The sequence below is a fragment of the Neurospora crassa genome, linkage group IV (assembly GCF_000182925.2).
Source record: "Neurospora crassa OR74A linkage group IV, whole genome shotgun sequence".
NCBI classification, from domain to species: Eukaryota; Fungi; Ascomycota; class Sordariomycetes; order Sordariales; family Sordariaceae; genus Neurospora; species Neurospora crassa.
In genome coordinates this window covers 2,420,363-2,437,846 of record NC_026504.1, presented here as the reverse complement: position 1 = coordinate 2,437,846, position 17,484 = coordinate 2,420,363, and the positions used below count along the sequence as shown (strand labels likewise).

Genomic DNA, 17,484 nt, shown 5'->3' with positions numbered 1-17,484 from the left:
GCAAGGATGTTTCATCAGGTAGCCGTTGTGGTTCCTTTTCATCAGTAAGTCTGCGTGAAGACCAAGTCCAAATCAAGCGCGCGTCTGCGGCTTTGTTGTCCTCGGTGCAATGGACATGTCATCCAACCAACCATGTCAACAAACGGCCACTGAATGACATGAGGGAAAGGGAGTCGGGCAGAATTCATAGGCGCGCAATGATCAACTGGATTCAGGGGCATGCTGCAAAGTGACGCCCGGCATGGGGTGGCACTGATACTGCACCATGATTGGCCACGACGGTAGCAACAGAGGAGCCGCAGACGTCACCAGGGTACTTTGGTGTCGGGCCCAATCAGATCACAAGGGAGAAGCAAGACATTTTGGCCCACTGGAACTAACTGGAACCCGTCCCGCTTGGCTCCATGGCGGCCCCGATCTTGGTCGCTAATGTGCGTAGGTAGGTAGGTCGTCTTTCAGATGAGATGAACTCAGCCAACAAAACGAACAAGTTTCAAAGGCCACCACGCCCGTGCTCCAGCGACCTAAGCAAGTGCTCCCGGAGACCGTCCATCCTTCTGGCTCCTTTCAGTTTGGCTCGTCATGGGGGACCGATACGTACATACACTAGCGTCACTACAGCGATAACTCGCCGGTTTCCGTTTCTTCGATTTCCTCCCACACAACCACCTCCAGTCTCGCTTGTTCGGACCTCACTTCTAATTTTCTTCTTCTTGTCTGTCGATCATACTTCCCGTTCTCCTGGTTCTCCGCCATTTTTTTTTTCTTTTACCCCAAGTCCCTTAGATTGATTATAGGGCTCCTTCCTCTAATCGTCTATCCCCCCGCCTAATTCTGCAACCCTTCGACTCGCCTTTGGACACCCATCTCGCCTTCTGCCATTGTTCCCATTGTCCTCCCCGGGATACCACAAAGCAACACACAACTAAGAATCGACGACCGCTCCTACACCATCCCACTGGCTGGGAAAGGGGCATATGGCCCTGGCCAAGAATCAATCATCTCTCCGTTTCTCCAAGGTTTTGTCAGGATAAACAGCACAAAACACAGCCGATGCCTGTGCCGACAACATCCTCCTAGTCGCGCCGTCGCTCTAGCTTCGGGTTCGCCTGCAAACAGCGGTCTGCGACCCATTGCTTCGAACTTAATATACCTTACTCAGCTCCTTCCCGATCGAGTGTTTCTGTCTAGATACATCTACCAATCTAGTCATACCACCGATATCTTTCCACCATAAACCTCGACGCCCCGAGAGGCCGTCAAATTTCACCAGCCATCATGGCTACCACTACAGCTCTTCCGACGCTGGCAACAGCCGTTACTACCGCGGTATCGACAGCATCCATATCAGGATCTGTATTATCCACGATATCATCCGCCTTAGCGTCGACAATCACAACGTCAGCGAGTTTAACATCTTCGAGTAGCTCGACATCATCGAGGGTGCTTACTACAACAACAAGCGTCCCCCCCAAGCAAGTACCCAACACCGACGCAGCGGGCTCAGCCCAAAAGTTTGGAGGCATCAGTCTTGTGGCTTTTCTTACTGCCTTGGCTACTTCGTTGGTCGTTTTTGGCGTCCAGATGGGACTGTTCTTGCTCCTACGACATAAGCTAGCCAGGATCTTGTAAGTACCAATCACCTTGCAGCCCAGACTGGTTCCTACTAACAATGTTGCGCAACAGTAAACCCAAAACCTACCTCGTTCCCGAACGCGAAAGAACAGAACCTCCACCTGCGAGTCCATGGAACCTACTATCTACCGTGCTCAGATACAACGACCGTGAAATCATCAAGAAATGCGGTCTCGATGCCTATTTCTTCCTCCGATACCTCCAGACTCTGCTGGTCCTGTTCATTCCCATCGCCATTGTCGTCATCCCCATCCTGATACCTATCAATTACGTTGGGGGACTCGGCCACCAGGTTGTGGACACCAACACCACGGATACAGATGACTCTGACGTCCCCACGGGCTTGGATACATTGGCCTGGGGCAATGTCCGTCCAGAACACTACCGCCGACGCTGGGCCCATCTGATTCTAGCTCTTCTCGTCATAATCTGGGTCTGTGGCGTCTTCTTCGCCGAACTCCGCGTATACGTCAAAATCCGCCAGGACTATCTCACCAGTGCCGAACATCGATTGCGCGCATCTGCCAACACAGTCCTCGTGAGCTCGATTCCCGACAAGTGGCTCACCGAAGATGCTTTGCGGGGCTTATTCGACGTCTTCCCTGGCGGCATTAGAAATGTCTGGCTGACGCGGGACTTTACCAAACTTCTCGAAAAGATTCACAGGCGTGATGCAATCCATGTGCAGCTTGAAGAAGCCGAGACAGAACTGATCCGCGAGGCAAAGCGAAGACAGTTGAAGCAAAGGAGTTTGGAGGAGAAGAGGATCCGCAAAGCTCATCAGGTCAAGGCAGAATCGAAGAAGGAACGGAAACATCGTGCAAAAGCCGAGGACGATGAGGCTAAACGACGCGCCGAGGACAACGGAGGCTTAAGTGTAGGGGACGACGATGCGGTGCCGCATGACGTTGCGACGGCTGTTCACGGGGGAGAGAAGCTGGAGGGTAAGGGACTGGGGGATATCCAAGAGGGCGAGAGCGAAGGGTCTCCGCATCACGGCCCGCGGGGCGGGAACGGCCTCTTCAAAGTAGGCGAAAACCTAGGAAGAGGACTGAGAAAGGGAGTTGGTTTTGTTGAAGAAACCGGGCACAACATTCTTGTCCTTCCCAAAGCCCTTCAACACAATGTCGAAGGAGAGTTGGAGCGTACGGGCGGCTTTGACTTCATCAAAGACGGAGCACAATCATCGCCGACAAGCTCTACAAGCTCCGAATACGACTCCAAACTGCATCCAGGAGACGACGACGCGCAACCTAAACCGTCGTTTGCATCAGAGACTCCGTTGCAAGCATCTCAAGCTCGCCACGCTCATACCCTCTCTGAAGCCACCCAAGCTTCGACGGTACAAAAAGGGCCGGATACACGAACAATCGGCAACACCACTCGCAAAGTCTCAAATGTGAACGATATGTACGTCACTGAGAAGACCAGGTGGTACGAGTTCTGGAAGCCTCCATCGGGGGGTTATGTGTCTCCGGTCCCCCAAGGGTATGAACGCGAGGACTACCCTTGGAAGGTCGAGAGGACAAAGTGGCAGAAATTCAAGGCTGCTATCCCCTTCTACCACAGCGATATTGAGGATGTGGAGTATCCTCCCGCGTTCACAAAGGATTACACTACAGAAAAGGAGGAAGGCGCCGAATGGCAAAAGTGGCTCTCGGCTAAGGACCGGCCTCATCATCGTTTGGCGCTCTTCGACTGGACACCTGGTTGGCTCCCAGCTTTGCCTTTATTGAACAAGAAGGTCGATACCATCTACTGGTGCCGGGCCGAGCTGGCGAAGTTGAACCTCGAAATCGAGGAGGACCAGCAGCATCCGGAGCGGTACCCCATCATGAACTCCGCTTTTATCCAGTTCAACCACCAAGTCGCGGCGCATATGGCTTGTCAATCCGTTACTTACCATATCCCTAAGCAAATGGCCCCTCGCACGGTCGAAATCTCGCCCAACGACGTCATCTGGGACAACATGGCCATCAAATGGTGGCACGAATGGGCGCGGAGTGCTCTCGTATTCGCTGTGGTAACTGGTATGCTTGTCCTGTGGGCTTTTCCCGTCGCGTGGACAGCGTCGCTGGCGCAGCTCGATGCTCTGGTGGAGAAGTATAGCTGGCTCCACTGGTTGGTCGAGAACAAAACAATCCACAACGTCATCAAGGGTGTGGCTGGTGTTTTGCCTGCTGCTGTCCTTGCGATCCTGTTGATTTTGGTTCCAATAGCACTGGACTGGCTCGCAACTTTCCAAGGCGCAAAGACTGGCTCGCAAACGACGGAGACGGTGCAGACATACTACTTTGCATTCCTCTTCGTACAGGTGTTCCTCGTCGTTTCCATCACGTCAAGTACGTTTCAGACGATTGCCAACATTACGCAGGATATTACTAGTACTCCTGAAGTTCTGGCGGAGAACCTGCCCAAAGCCGCGAACTACTTTTTCAGTTACATGATTCTCCAGGCGCTGTCAACCAGTTCGGGAACGCTCCTTCAGATCGGCACGTTGTTCATGTGGTACATTATGGCTCGTATCTTGGACAACACGGCACGGGCTAAATGGACGCGCAATACTCAACTCCCAAGCGTCACTTGGGGATCATTCTTCCCGGTTTACACCAACTTCGCCTGCATCGCTCTGATCTACTCCGTTGTGGCGCCTCTCATTTCAATCTTTGCCATCATCACCTTTGCACTCTTATGGTGTGCGCACAGGTACAACATGCTCTACGTTACTCGTTTCCGGACCGATACCGGTGGTGTTTTGTACCCGCGGGCTATCAACCAGACGTTTACTGGTCTTTATGTCATGGAGCTCTGCCTTATTGGTCTCTTTTTTCTGGCAGTGGACGAAAACGATCAAGTCGCCTGCGTTCCTCAGGCCATCATCATGATCATTGCCCTTATCTTCACCATTCTGTACCAGTATCTGCTGAACCGTTCCTTCGGGCCCCTCCTTCGGTACCTCCCCATCACATTTGAAGACGAAGCCGTGATCCGCGACGAAGCCTTCCAGCGCGCCCAAGAACGAAGACTGGGCATTATCCGGGATGACGATGAAGCCACTGCGCTTAATCGGTCAGGTCCTGGTGCGAGCGATGGGAAAGATATTGAGCTTCGGAACTTGCACAAGAGAACCAAGTCAGAAGCCGATAGCCTGTCTCGACTGGGAAAGCTTAACCCAGTCAGGGGTATCGTTCAAGCTGGTAGCTGGGCAGCACGAGGCGGCAGGCAGGTTCGGCAAGCGGCGTTTGGCAAGGCGGAAGAGAACTTGCGCACAGCTACCATCTATCGCAACGAACGCCGCCAGAAGGACATAGAAGCACAACGGGCGATAGGAGATGCATTGTTCGGCGGCTATCACGACGAAATCGAGGATCTTACCCCAGAGGAGCGTGACGTACTTGTACGCAAAGCATTCCAACACTATGCGCTACGAGCCCGCCGCCCCACGGTCTGGATTCCTCGTGATGATATCGGCGTGAGCGACGATGAGATCAAGCGGACCCAGGAATTTAGCAAGTATATTTGGATCAGCAACGAAGGCACTGCGCTAGACAGTAAAGTGCGTGTAGTTTATGGTCGCAACCCGCCTGACTTTTCGGAGGTGGACATCATCAACCTGTAACGAAGGGGTGAAGAATGTGTCGGTGGCAGCTTGAGGTGCATTACTGATTCAAAGGAAAGCAACGAGAAGCAGGAGAGTGGACGTAAGATTTGCATGCATGTACTGGAAAGAAGAGGTTGTGGACGAAGGGGAGATGCCCGTGAACTTGTCATTTCGTCTTTCTCTTTTTTTGGGGGGGTGGCCTTTCACGTACAACTCGTCTCCTTGTGGTGACGGTGCGCGGATCCTTCTTGCATAAAAAACTGCATTGCATCATTATCTAGATAGACATTATTCTCGACTCTTCGTACGGCGTGCTTGATGGAACTTGGGTGGGCATACAGTTATATAGAGCACAAAACGAATCCCCTTCGAAGGGGAATGATAATGAATAGCGTTTACCACATACACCAGTAGTTCGGTATCTGAAATGATAGTGTATTAGGGAAAATAGAAAGCCAAAGGAGCAAACTTGCACATTGTCCCTTGGAAAGAAAGGAATACCATAGGTGATGATGGGTTGCGATTGGCTGGGCAACGAAGTACATCGATACAAAGCCATTTCAGAGCACTGTGCGAATAGTCAGGGCAGCCCAGCCGAATAAAGTGGACCGTGCTTGGCATCCCAAGTTGGTTGCAGTAAGACGCGTCTGGAGACCGTTTCGACCGTTACTGCAACTCACTCTTGACCTCACTTTGAAGATTTGGAAATAAAAGCACTGCAGTCACACCAAGCCAATGTTCTTTTACCAACAACTCAACGGAGCTATCAACGCTTAGCCATTCATCCAACTGAACGTATCAACAAAGGACAGCCGAACAAACAAAGCATCCACATTTCTCCTCCAGCAGCATGCCTCCCAAAAGCAACGACACTCACACAACAGGGATGAAACGACCCCGATCGCGTCTGCAGGACGAAGAAATCACCGATGAGAACAGAGCACCACCAATATCGACGCCGGGAGGAGCAATGGCCAGTGCCATCAGCAAATCCAAAAGACAGCGACTAAGCAATGTCTTCGATCAGACCATGTTTTCATCGCCACCCGGCACGACAGGAGGTTTAGATCCCTTTGCAGCTAGCAGCCCCGTCCTCGGATTGCCTGCTACACCACCTGTGATAGCAACACCAGCCGGGGTCAGGACATCAGCACGCCGCAGCGCAGCAAAGCAGCAAGCGGCAAGACAACACACTCCTGTCGCCGCCAATGCCAAGAAGAGGTTCATCGTCGAACGACCACCGGCTAAGAAACTGGTGTTTGAGGAAACATGGAGGAGTCTTGGTCCGGCAGGCGATAAGGCGGGCGGCAAGGGCGGCAAGGGGTCGGAAAATCCTCCGCCTCCCCCCGCTAAGGTGGTTAATAGCGAGGGGGAAGAGGTTGTGGGAGGGGAAGGGCAACAGGCGAAACAGCGACGGGGCACAAGCGAGAAGTCCAGAGCTGCGGCTGCTGCCGTCCAAACGAAGGACGATATCTACGCAATCCCTGATGATTCGGAGGATGAATTGAAGCTCAATGGGGTGGCGGATCTTCAACGGGTGAAGGAGAAGCAGCAGAAACAGGAGGGAAAGAAGAAGAGGGGCCCGCAGCGGAAACCGAAGGAAGTAACAGCAGTAACGACTGATGGGTCAAATGACGCTACGAAAGATCTACCCCCACCCAAAAAACGCGGCCGGCCGAGGAAGGCTGACAGGATCACGGCGGCGGAAAAGGTGACCGATGCAGCCCCAGCGAAGGTCTCTCGACGGCAACCAAGGTCAACAAAGAAGAAATCAGCAGACTTGGTGGAAATCAGCGACTCTGAAGAGGAACCTGACGACGCTATCGATGACCAGCTTCTGGCGGACCTGGATTACGAGGATGGAAAGAAGAGCCATCAACGGGCCGGACAGCAGAAACAACCAGAGCTCAGAGGGATATTGAGTCCCCGGAAAAGGAGAGTGGGTGGTGATGGCGATCTACTGCGCAAGACTGTGGCTTTTAGCAAGTCCAAGGAGGTGGAGGACGAAGACGAAGAGGATGAGGAGGAACGAAAGGGGATGTCGACTGAAGTTATGTTTGATGACCCGCCGACGAAAAAGAAGCCAGCACCCCGAGAGAACGGAATCGTGCCTGAATCACCGACCGTGGACGGCGAAGATGCCGAAGATGCGGCAGCGGAGGACGAAGAATTTGACACAGAAGAGGCTGGGAGCAACGATGATGAAGAGGTTTGTGTGATCTGCTCAAAGCCAGATACCAGAAAAGGTAACCAGATCGTCTTCTGCGACGGCTGTGACAAGGCTATTCATCAAAAGTGCTACGGTATCCCTCGCCTTCCCAAAGGAGACTGGTTCTGTCGCGAGTGCTTGGAGCTAGGCAAAGACAAGGAGAAGAAGAAGAAGAAGGCTGTACCATCGGCATCAGCGGACGTAACAGTGACGCGCAGAGAGGACGAAACGATGGCCACGGTTGAGGCAGTACCCGAAGAGAAGGTGCCGGATATCCCAAACTTTGAGCGGCATCTACGGTCTCTGCAGCGAGTCCTGGTCGAACGCTGCACGGGTGGGCGGCGGATCAAGCTGCGTGGTCAGGAAGAGGCGTATGCAAAGACTTGCCAGTTGGTCGAGCAAACTATTGTGGCAGGTGAAGGTAACTCCATGATGGTCATTGGCGCCCGAGGAAGTGGGAAAACGACGGTAAGCAGTGGTCTCGTTGTTTGCAAATTTGAAAACAACACATGAGTGGGCTAGTTCTAACAGTGAATCGCCATAGCTGGTCGAGTCTATCATGTCCGACATGTCTTCGCAGCATAAGGATGAGTTCCACGTGGTGAGGCTGAACGGCTTCATCCACACAGACGACAAATTGGCTCTCCGGGAAATATGGCGTCAGCTCGGTAAGGAGATGGCCGTCCAGGATGAGCTCATCAACAAGACCACCAACAACCACGCCGACACCATGGCGTCCTTGCTGGCGCTTTTATCTCACCCTGCGGAAATCGGTCTGGTACCGCAGGATGGAGTGACATCTAGGTCTATCATCTTCTTGATCGATGAGTTCGATCTCTTTGCCACACATGCCAGACAAACCTTACTGTACAACTTGTTTGACATTGCCCAGGCAAGGAAGGCGCCCATCGCCGTTCTGGGCCTGACAACGAGGATTGATGTTGTCGAGAGTCTGGAGAAGCGCGTCAAGAGTCGGTTTAGCCATCGATATGTGTATCTCTCTCCACCGAAGAGCTTGCCTGCGTACTGGGAGATTTGCAAGCAGGGTTTGGTGGTTGATGAAGAGGACATGGAAACGGAGGGGATCGACCAGGCGGTGGAGGGGCATACTGAGTTTTTCGAATGGTGGAATAGAAAGATCACGGTAAGTTGCATTTCCCCCGCATCCTCTTTATGCTATTTGTTTTCTCTACTTTGTTACTGTAGACCTCTGTGCTGACTTACAACCGCCAGACCCTCCACAAAACCCCTGCCTTCCAATATCACCTAGAATCTCACTTCTACAGCACCAAATCCGTCCCAGCCTTCCTAACCTCTTGCATCCTCCCCCTATCAAGCCTCTCCCCCTCCTCTCCAACCTTGAGGGTACCTCCAATTCCAGCGGCACCCTCTTCCACTTCCCTCACTTATACCCTTCCTACCACCGAACCCCCGGACTCTAAGCTCCACCTCCTCGCCTCTCTCTCCGACCTCGATCTCTCTATGCTCATCGCCGCCGCCCGCCTCGACATCGTCGCCCACACCGACACGGTCAACTTTGCCATGGCCTACGACGAGTACACATCACTTATGAGCCGGGTGCGCGTGCAGAGCGCTAGCGCCGGTCTGCTCGCTCTCGGCGGCGGGTCCAGGGTCTGGGGTCGCGGGATTGCGGGTATTGCATGGGAAAGGCTGGTTACCTTGGGTTTGCTGGTGCCTGCTGCGGGTTCGCTGGGCGGAGGCGGGGCGAATGCTAGGGGAGCTGGAGCGACTTTGGGGCAGAGCGGAGGTGGCCTGGAAGGGAAGATGTGGAGGGTTGATGTGGCGTTGGAGGAGATCCCCGGGGCGGTGAAGTTGGGGAATGTGTTGGCGAGATGGTGTAGGGAGATTTGAATGTTGCTCTGCAAAGACAGTAAATATGTGTTGTAGGCTTGCCTTGTTGCGTCGGGTCTACTTCCATGGTCAGGACGGGATCAAGTGAATTACTCGCAGGCTCGTCTAGGACAAGCGAACGTCGACTTTGGAAGACCATGTCAACGGCGAAACTGACAAGACACCAACGAGAGCGTAGGAATGTACGTAGCAATCAGTGACTATGGAAGACTCTGATGACAAATGAAAGGAATAAGGTCATGAGAGGGATGTAACCCGTCTTGATATTCACATCGATGTCATGGTTTTGGTGTCCTGGCTCGGCGGCAGTCTAGGTTATAATCAATTTCTACTAGGTGTCCAATGGCACTTACCCACTCGAATCAAACTTGCAAATCAATAAGTTGTGTTTACGTTTGTTTTGCAGAAGGAATGCACCCAAGGTCAGGACTCATAACGCCTTGGAATGGTTCTCATACCAGTTTCGTTACCACGCTAATAAGTTTAGTGCCGGCAGAAGTGTAAGGTGAACAGAATTCAAAAGTGTGTCCCGCTCTAGCATTGTCTCAAAAAGTACTCTAAATGCAAAGTATCACAGCACGAGAATGGGACGAAACTACTCTCAAAATACAAATCTAAACAAGAAAGCAAAACCCTAGCAAAGAAAAAAAAAAGAAAAAAAGAGAGAGAAGCGAAATCCCCAAGATAGCACGATCATCTCAAAGGCAGTTAGATAGATGTCAAGTTACACCATCAGCGCTTACCAATTGTCTGTGACAGTCCATTCATCCATACATCATGACCCAGGAAAAGCAAACAAAAGAAACTTATCCAGATCGTGTTCTCAAAAGCCAAAAACTCCAACCATACCAAGAACCACAGCCAACACAGCGGCAGCGGCAGGGTAACCACGTGCGGCACCAGCCATCACAACACTAGGTTGAGCAGGAGCCTTGGTCCAAGTTGGCTCGGCATGAGTAACAGGGATAACCATCTCTGTAGTGGTAGCCGTGGCGACGGCAGTCTGGGTGACGAACGAGTCGCAAGCCGTAGAGAACGAGTTCGGGGCCGGGGCGGCGGAACCCCAGGCGGACCAAGGGCCGTGAGGACCGTGGGGAGGACGAGCGGGAGGGGGGTGGAAGGGAGCGGCCTTTTTTTTGTTTCTTGCGGTTAGTATTTGTATCAATCTACCTTGGCTGTGGTGTGGATATCGACTGTAGAAATGAAAACAATTGGAAAGAGACTGAAAAAAAGAGAAAGAAAAAAGCTTACAGTAGCACCCGCAGCATCGGTAGTGCACGGAAGGGTGAGAACAGTTGGAGCTGTCACCGCGACAGGAGCTCCATTCCAAATAAAGCTGGTAGGCGTAGGGCAGAAGATGGTGGTGCTCGAGGCGACAACGGCGTCGTTGTCCTCGCCCTCACCGACAGACTCTTCATCTTCTTCACAATCAGGTTCATATTCGGCAGTGGCAGTGACGGCGGCATCTTCCTCCTCCATATCAGCCTGGACTGGACGTCTGGCTCCAGGAGCACCGGGAGAAGGGGGACCAGAAGGAGGACTGGAAAAACCAGCAGGAGCAGGAGCGACAGCGTCGGTAGCGGCGGCGGCAGCACCAAAGCCCGCGGGAGGGGCGCTGGTCCCCCAGTGGAAGGCGGAGGCGGAGCCTGCGGCGAGAGAAGTGACGACGAGCGTGGTGAGCTGCATTTTGACTAGGTGGTGAGATTAAATGAAGGTGTGATAGCGATGGCTGAAGGACGGGATGTCTGTGATGTCTTGTTGGGAAAGAGCCACGAGTCTTCTCAGGGAAAGGAAGATTATGTCGTGTGGATGAAGTGAGTGACACCAAAGGTGAACTAATGAGTGACTGGAAAGAATGTGTTTAGAGAATGACTGAGGTTGGAGTAAGCTGGATGATGATGGGCTAGCCTCCTCCAAGTGAGCAGAGGTCTCGCATCTTTATGGACTTTGATGAGTGTATCAATCACCCCAGGGATACAAACTCAAGATGTAAACAAAGCAGCGCTTGAATTCAGATCCCAATGTTTGTTGTGATGTTGCTACGACTACCACTCACGATGCCTCAAGAATGTGCGCGAGAGAGACTCCCCCACAATTCATTCCACGGCCACCTCCCATGACGACTGATCACCGCAGCACATTCCTGACTATTGAATTACAAATTCCAAACTAAACCTACAATATAGTGCTGACTGTTTTGTTGGTTTGGTATCTAGGTGTAGCACACCACTGGATGAGATGTTTTCCGAATTGTCCAAAACTATACAAGAACTCAATGAATAGTCGGGTATGGATCCAAAAGGCATGAACAAGATCCAATACGGTACATTTCACTTTGAATAGATCATTATTACAGCATGAAAACGCCTTGGGAAGTTGACCCGAGGTTTCGAGCTAACAAACAAATCAGTATTGAACTGTGTATTTGGTAGACTGTTGAACTGATTCTAATTTTGCGAGTCCAAGGTATGGGACAGAGCACCGTCAGTGAGCCTTTCCACACACTGTCGGTCCTTCATTCCCCCCAACCAACACAAACAAGTCTTGTTGGCCTCTGCCTTCATACCTTCTCTTTCTTAAGCTGGCCCTGCCAGCTTTCTTCTGCACGCAGACTGATTGATACACGGATCTTCCCAGTATGGAAGCCCTCTATAGAGTAATGGGTAGATTATCACCTGGCCTGAACAATATTGTGCAGCCCCCAAGGACAATGGTGCCATCGAACTTAATGCAATTGATCACCCCTTCCCTTTCCCTTGACAAACCGTCCGTTTCCTTGCCCACCTTCCCTATGCTGTCAGAAACCCCCCTTGACCAGTTCGTAAACCTTCCCCAAGATGACAAAGTAAATGGAGACTATATGCAGGTGACCAGCTCCCCCCCATCTATGTCGCGTGTTATCCTTTGAACGCCGAATATCTCCAAAGAAGAGTAAGTGAACCGGAAAGATGGTAACAAAATTAGTAGATATTTAGCCACCAGGACAAGTGAAGTAACACGGGAGTCCTAGACTCCCTTATGCACAAGGACAAGAAGCCTGCTCCCCATATTTTAGAGAAGATGCTGAACGTGTTCGAAATCGGGTTTTTATTCCAAGACTTGGGTCAGGGTCGATAGTCTCTCGTCCCCTACCTATTCTCGGCCACACACGCGTGTAGACTTCACGTGCGGTTCGACCTGCTCTGGCTGCGCTCCACCATGCGTCCCTGGCCATGAACGGGCGTAATCGAATCAAAGTCGTAGTTCCTGAGCGTCTGCTCGTACTTCGGATTGCGAAGGAATTTGGGGACCGAATCCTGTGTCTCTGTTAGCTGATGATTCCGATAATCCCCTTTCTGTTATGTTTTGAATTCAACTTACGCTCGCCATCAACTTGAAGACAGCATTCTGAGCATCTTCAAAAAGCGCCATGACTTCTCGAAGCGTATCAATCATGGTGACGTCCTGGCCCACCGCCTTGGTCATACGTGTCGCGAGGTTGTTACGCAACTGGTGGTCAATGTTGAGTTCGCATGGAGAACCAGGGGCCAAGAAGGCATTGTAGATGCCGTAGGCCTGAGCCATGATCTCCTTGATTCCATCCAAGGAAGCCGCGCTGTTGGGGCTTCTTTGCGCAAGGTCGATCGCTGCTCTGCATTGACGGACAAATTCGTCGGTATCCAAGTAGAAGGCAAGATTCTCCTCGCAGTGGGTCTCACGGAGGTTCTCGCGGAAGAGCAGACGCAACGAATTCTCGTTGAGGATCTTGTCTAGGCGCTGGGTATTGGAATCACGCGCGATGCCAACAGAGCGGGACGCAGAATGGCCATCACTTTCAGAAGGCCGTCCGCGAACCAACGCTCCATTGACAAGGTCCTTGCCCTTGGGTGTAACCTGGTAGATGGCGTGCTTGGTGGGTTGAAATAGGTGGTGGCCGGGGTTTTGTTGCATGTGGGCCTTGTCTTGCTGAACGGCCTCCATGAGCTCATACTCGACAAAAAGGGAGGCGATTTCGATTGTTTCCCTGCGGTCGACTGCGGTCGAACAGTCCATCAACCAGTCCGTTGCAGCCTTTCCAGTGAATGTGTCTCGGTAGGTCCTGCCGTTCACTTTGCGTTCCGCAGCCATCTTGACACCCGTCAGACCATCCCTGTAGTCACTCAGAGAATCCGAGTCCGCCGAGCTCACGCTCTGCTTGATGTTGAAGCCATTGGGTCCAATAAACCGGCGGAAGATGACTTCAATCAGTGCGCGGTCGGTAAGCACCTTGTCAGTTTGAGGATTGCGCTCCAAAATGACGATCTGAGGCAACGAATTTCCAATGAGCTCGGCGACTTGCTTCTGTTGAATGCCGTTTCTGGAGCAGAAGCGATCCAAAATGGAGATTCCCTTGGGTGTCAGCTGCCATACGGACCCCTTCATGCTGTATACCTGTTGGTATCTGCCATCCGCAGACTCGATAAACCTGGCCTCGAGGAATCTTTGACATATCGAACGGGCCATGTCCTTGGCCATTGAGAAGGTTGTTGTGGTCGTAGTGGTCACGATGCGCGAAGGATCCTTAGGGTCCGGCATGCGGTTGGACTGCGAGAATTTGAGGGAGCCCAAGTTATTGATGGCATCCTCAGACAGGAAGGTGTGTTCTACCTTGGTCAGGCGAACACGATGGGCGGAGAGGGGAAGAAGAGAGACGATCAACGTTGAAAAGAGATCTTTGAAATCCTGCGCATGTGGAGTTAGCGGCAGACTATTTCAGTGGTGCAAAGCAAGTGTCTCATGGACCTCGTTTGCTTGCTCATCATGCTAACCTTTGTGAACGGGCGATCGTCATCCGTCATGCGCAACAGTCTCGAGGAAGTTTGGTGCATCTTGTTGTCAACGCGGCTGACGCGTACGGGCAGAGGTCTGTTCGGATCGGTTTCGCTGTACGGCTGGGAAGGGGGATTGGGATCCCGGGGCACTAGCGAGGAGGCCAAGTACCTTTCGTCCTCGGGGGAAGACCTGGAAGCGGACCTGGAGCGGGAGGACTTGTCCGGGCCGGGCAGCAGAGGACCGCCAACGGGGGACTCGGGGCCGGCGGAAAGACGACCGTTTGATTGACGTGACCGGATTCTAGGCTCTCCTAAACCGGCCAAGGTTTTGTCAAGGGCGGCGGCGGCAAGTGCGAAAATGCCACCAGTGCGCTGGGAGCTAACAGACAGTGAGCTCAAGTGCGAGTGCGCCTGCTGTCGGGTTTGGGAGCCTGAAACCGCCGGGTATGGGGGCTTGGCAACGGGATCGCGGACAGAATTCGACTTGGCCTTTGCGATTGTGTTGCCGGCGAGAGCGGAGACGGTGGTGGAGGAGGAGGAGGAGGAGGAGGAGGAGTGGGAGGAGGGGGTATTTGAAGCGGTTCCCGAGGTTCCTGTTGCTGGTGCGCTGCCGGTGTTTGCGCTACTGCTAATAGTGCTGATGCTGGAGCTGGCACTCCTGGATTTACTGCTGTTGACGGTGCTACCTGTGCTTCGGTGGCCTGCTTGCAATGCGACTACTGGTGAGGAAGAATCAGAGTTGGTTGAGCGGGACGACGACGAGCCTGCGGCCATCTAACAGCGAGCGGGTTAGTTTGTAGATGTAACAGAAGAGTGGGCGTGCCTGGTCGGGGATGGGCAAGCGTCGGTTCAAATAAAAGAGGGATGGTCGGCCACGGCAGCCGACTGGTCAGAGCTGGCTGTCTGTCCAGTGCTTGCTGCTCAATGGGACGGATGCCGGGCTCGAATGCTACTGGAAGCACCGAACCAGCCAGGGCATCTTCAGTGGGGCGTATGCGATGTGGAGCAGGTACGGTGGGTGCAGCGCTGCAGAGCGAGTGCAGACTGCAGCAGGCTGCGAGTGCAGACGGGGTGGGTTCAGTGGACCGGTCCTGGTGCAGACTGGCGCAAGGCCGGCGCACCTAGTCCAGTGTCGGGTACGGTGGGCGGGAGTGACAAGGGGGCACTGGGACTGGACACACAAAGAAGGAGACTCTCCTCCGAAAAGGCAATTCCATCGACAAGGCACGACGAGGCCACGAGCACTGCGCTAGCAGCAGCTAGAAACCAAAGTGGCCCCGAGTGGAGGCTCTCTTTCTCTCTCTCTCTCTTCTCAACCTGCGACACACCCACTCTTGCACACCACTTGCTCGCAAGCCAGCACCCAAGCTAGGATGCCAGCGGGCCTTGGGCTTGCCAGGAGCTCACGATGGACCAGGGGCATGCCCGTCATTCTTACAGGACAAGGGCAGTGATCCCAGCCTGAGCTTCTCCCAAAAAAAGCCACACCCTCCCAAACAATAAACCAAAGAGGGGGGGAAAATATGAAATAAATAAACAAATAAAAGATACAAAAATATAAAAAAGGCCCCTCCAGGGAAGAGCGACTGAGGGAGATGATCGGTGAGAGGGTAAGGTAGGGACGCCGTGGTATCAAGACGGCTGATGGACGGGACCATTGTGAAATTCAGGTGGATCGTGGATGCCACCACCAAGTGAGCACGGCATAAACCCCAGGCTCCCAGCCAGCTTGCGGGCCTGACAAAGAGCCGGGGGAAGAAATATGACCTGAAAAAAGAAAGAAAAAAACAAAGATACAGGAAGCAACGGTTGAGGAACACACCTACCTTTCCGCCAATTCCCCCAAACTGATGGACCACGCCCTCGTGTGACATCTCTGAACCTGTCTCGCCTGTCACTTACCGTTGGACGAAATCTCGCCGCAGCCTGCGTCTGCTATTGTGCGAGCGAACCGTGTATGAAGGCCCAGAACCACACGCGAGGACACCCAAAAGTTTGCGTGAAAGGACGACGGCGACAGAAGGAGTCTGAGGCACCCTGCACGACCGCACCGATCAGCTAAGAGACAGGCGCACCCGCTGCTTCGGTGTTGTGATGAGCGAACCCCTTGGGTGAGGGAAGCAGGCGGCGGAATCTGAGCTCCTGTCACGGAAAATCACACTCAGCAGCTTGCGGTTGAAAAAAATAAGGTCGGAACGTCCGTCGTCGCGGTCTGGGGCTTTCTGAAAATAGAAGGCCTGCGCAAAATAACCGCGGAGCGAAATGGCGTGCGATGGGTGATGAGTTGGCCGGGCTTGGTTACGCAAGGACGCTTTTCTTTCTCCGTCTTCCCCATGGAAGATTGCAAGGCAGCGAGGTGTAGATTTTTTCTTAAAACAATAAAGTAGGAAAATCGCCCTGGAGCAATAAGAGCCTTGTGTGAAGCCGAGGGATTGCAAACTAATGTGCAATGTCGAGATGGATGTGACCGGGTGTTACGATTGTGAGGTTGCTATTACAGCAACGGCAACTTTGTCAACGCAGGTCGACGCAGGCGTCATGTCGGCCGCAATTGAGGGGGGGGGGGGGGGGGGGGGCAAGTACAAAGTACACCGGGGTTTGCTGCACACACACAATGAGAAGGTAACAGCGAGAAAGTGGTCAAACGTTTCTGCTCAATCCCTAGTACATACACTAGAAAGGATCGTAATGGTAAATATTTACTACAGGAACTCAGCGTCATGATGACAGAAACCAAGCAAAGATGGCAATTTTGGAAATGAAGCCGCCCGTCTTCCGTCCCATCTGTTTATGGTCCAGTTTGCGGCTTCCGCATTGGCGGATCGTGTCGCGTGGCAATGGCATGGCTGCAAGGTAAGGTATGCAGCCGAGATGCCAAAGGGTCACCGCGACTCTCTTCTCGTCTGATGGTGTCTTTTTTTATGGAAACCAAACTGGCCAAACTACCCTGTTACAGAACTGCACGTGTCTCAAGATTCAAGCGGTATGTCTTCGGTTCGTTGCCAAACCATCACCGTCCTTTTCGAGTTACTGCTTTTGCCTGCCCATTTGATGTTGTCTGTCTCGGCAATCTCAAACGGCGATGCGACGCAGACACTGGCACGCAGTCAAGTGGGATGGAGTCTCGTCTGTACTCTTTTGGTGGTGAGTTTCTTTCCCACTGCAGTATGTCGACGCTACTGCATATTTGGCTCCGTAAAATCCACACAGAGTCCCTGCTCGCTTGCAAGATAACCATGCGCTTGGTGTCGTAAGAACCGTGGACCGGACCGGAGACTCGGAGAATAGACTGTGGGAGATGGGATCGTCATACTATGTACTTCCATGCCTCCCCATGTTGCCGGGCTGCTGTACTTTTCTACAGCCAGCACGCCAAA

The 17,484-nt window shown here is 52.8% G+C and overlaps 4 protein-coding genes across 5 annotated transcripts; 2 read left to right on the top strand and 2 right to left on the bottom strand.

The window, feature by feature from the left end:
- The first annotated feature begins 442 nt into the window (after positions 1 to 442).
- NCU08316 (DUF221 domain-containing protein) lies at positions 443 to 5,654 on the top strand. Its single transcript, XM_957436.2, has 2 exons — positions 443 to 1,628; positions 1,687 to 5,654. The coding sequence occupies exons 1-2, from the start codon at positions 1,279 to 1,281 to the stop codon at positions 5,252 to 5,254; spliced, it is 3,918 nt and encodes a 1,305-aa protein (XP_962529.1). The 5' UTR covers positions 443 to 1,278; the 3' UTR covers positions 5,255 to 5,654.
- A 254-nt stretch (positions 5,655 to 5,908) lies between these two features.
- NCU08317 (hypothetical protein) lies at positions 5,909 to 9,575 on the top strand. The gene is made up of 3 exons (XM_957437.3): positions 5,909 to 7,913; positions 7,990 to 8,589; positions 8,679 to 9,575. The coding sequence occupies exons 1-3, from the start codon at positions 6,087 to 6,089 to the stop codon at positions 9,315 to 9,317; spliced, it is 3,066 nt and encodes a 1,021-aa protein (XP_962530.3). The 5' UTR covers positions 5,909 to 6,086; the 3' UTR covers positions 9,318 to 9,575.
- Positions 9,576 to 9,865: 290 nt separating this feature from the next.
- NCU08318 (hypothetical protein) lies at positions 9,866 to 11,003 on the bottom strand (the record flags this gene model as incomplete). The annotated part of the gene is made up of 2 exons (XM_957438.2): positions 9,866 to 10,446; positions 10,569 to 11,003. The coding sequence occupies 2 exons, from the start codon at positions 11,001 to 11,003 to the stop codon at positions 10,141 to 10,143; spliced, it is 741 nt and encodes a 246-aa protein (XP_962531.1). The 3' UTR covers positions 9,866 to 10,140.
- Positions 11,004 to 11,730: 727 nt separating this feature from the next.
- Positions 11,731 to 16,484, bottom strand: NCU08319. 2 transcript variants are annotated; one of them, XM_011396006.1, is made up of 4 exons: positions 15,934 to 16,484; positions 14,105 to 14,881; positions 12,678 to 14,018; positions 11,753 to 12,613 (listed from the first exon to the last, which is right to left on the bottom strand). In XM_011396006.1, the coding sequence occupies exons 1-4, from the start codon at positions 15,979 to 15,981 to the stop codon at positions 12,479 to 12,481; spliced, it is 2,301 nt and encodes a 766-aa protein (XP_011394308.1). In that variant the 5' UTR covers positions 15,982 to 16,484; the 3' UTR covers positions 11,753 to 12,478. The 2 variants fall into 2 exon arrangements, with proteins under 2 accessions (XP_011394309.1, XP_011394308.1); XM_011396007.1 differs by lacking the exon at positions 15,934 to 16,484 and having other exon boundaries at positions 11,731 to 12,613; positions 14,105 to 14,910.
- Positions 16,485 to 17,484: the final 1,000 nt, after the last annotated feature.

Bases quoted from the DNA above. Each gene is read 5' to 3' on its own strand.
- NCU08317 (XM_957437.3), top strand. From the start codon at position 6,087: ATGCCTCCCAAAAGCAACGACACTCACACAACAGGGATGAAACGACCC. The intron at 7,914-7,989 runs GTAAGCAGTGGT...GAATCGCCATAG, and splicing joins GAGGAAGTGGGAAAACGACG to CTGGTCGAGTCTATCATGTC. The intron at 8,590-8,678 runs GTAAGTTGCATT...TACAACCGCCAG, and splicing joins GGTGGAATAGAAAGATCACG to ACCCTCCACAAAACCCCTGC.
- NCU08316 (XM_957436.2), top strand. From the start codon at position 1,279: ATGGCTACCACTACAGCTCTTCCGACGCTGGCAACAGCCGTTACTACC. The intron at 1,629-1,686 runs GTAAGTACCAAT...GTTGCGCAACAG, and splicing joins CATAAGCTAGCCAGGATCTT to TAAACCCAAAACCTACCTCG.
- NCU08319 (XM_011396006.1), bottom strand. From the start codon at position 15,981: ATGTCACACGAGGGCGTGGTCCATCAGTTTGGGGGAATTGGCGGAAAG. The intron at 14,019-14,104 runs GTTAGCATGATG...CCACATGCGCAG, and splicing joins ACGATCGCCCGTTCACAAAG to GATTTCAAAGATCTCTTTTC. The intron at 12,614-12,677 runs GTAAGTTGAATT...ACAGAGACACAG, and splicing joins TCTTCAAGTTGATGGCGAGC to GATTCGGTCCCCAAATTCCT.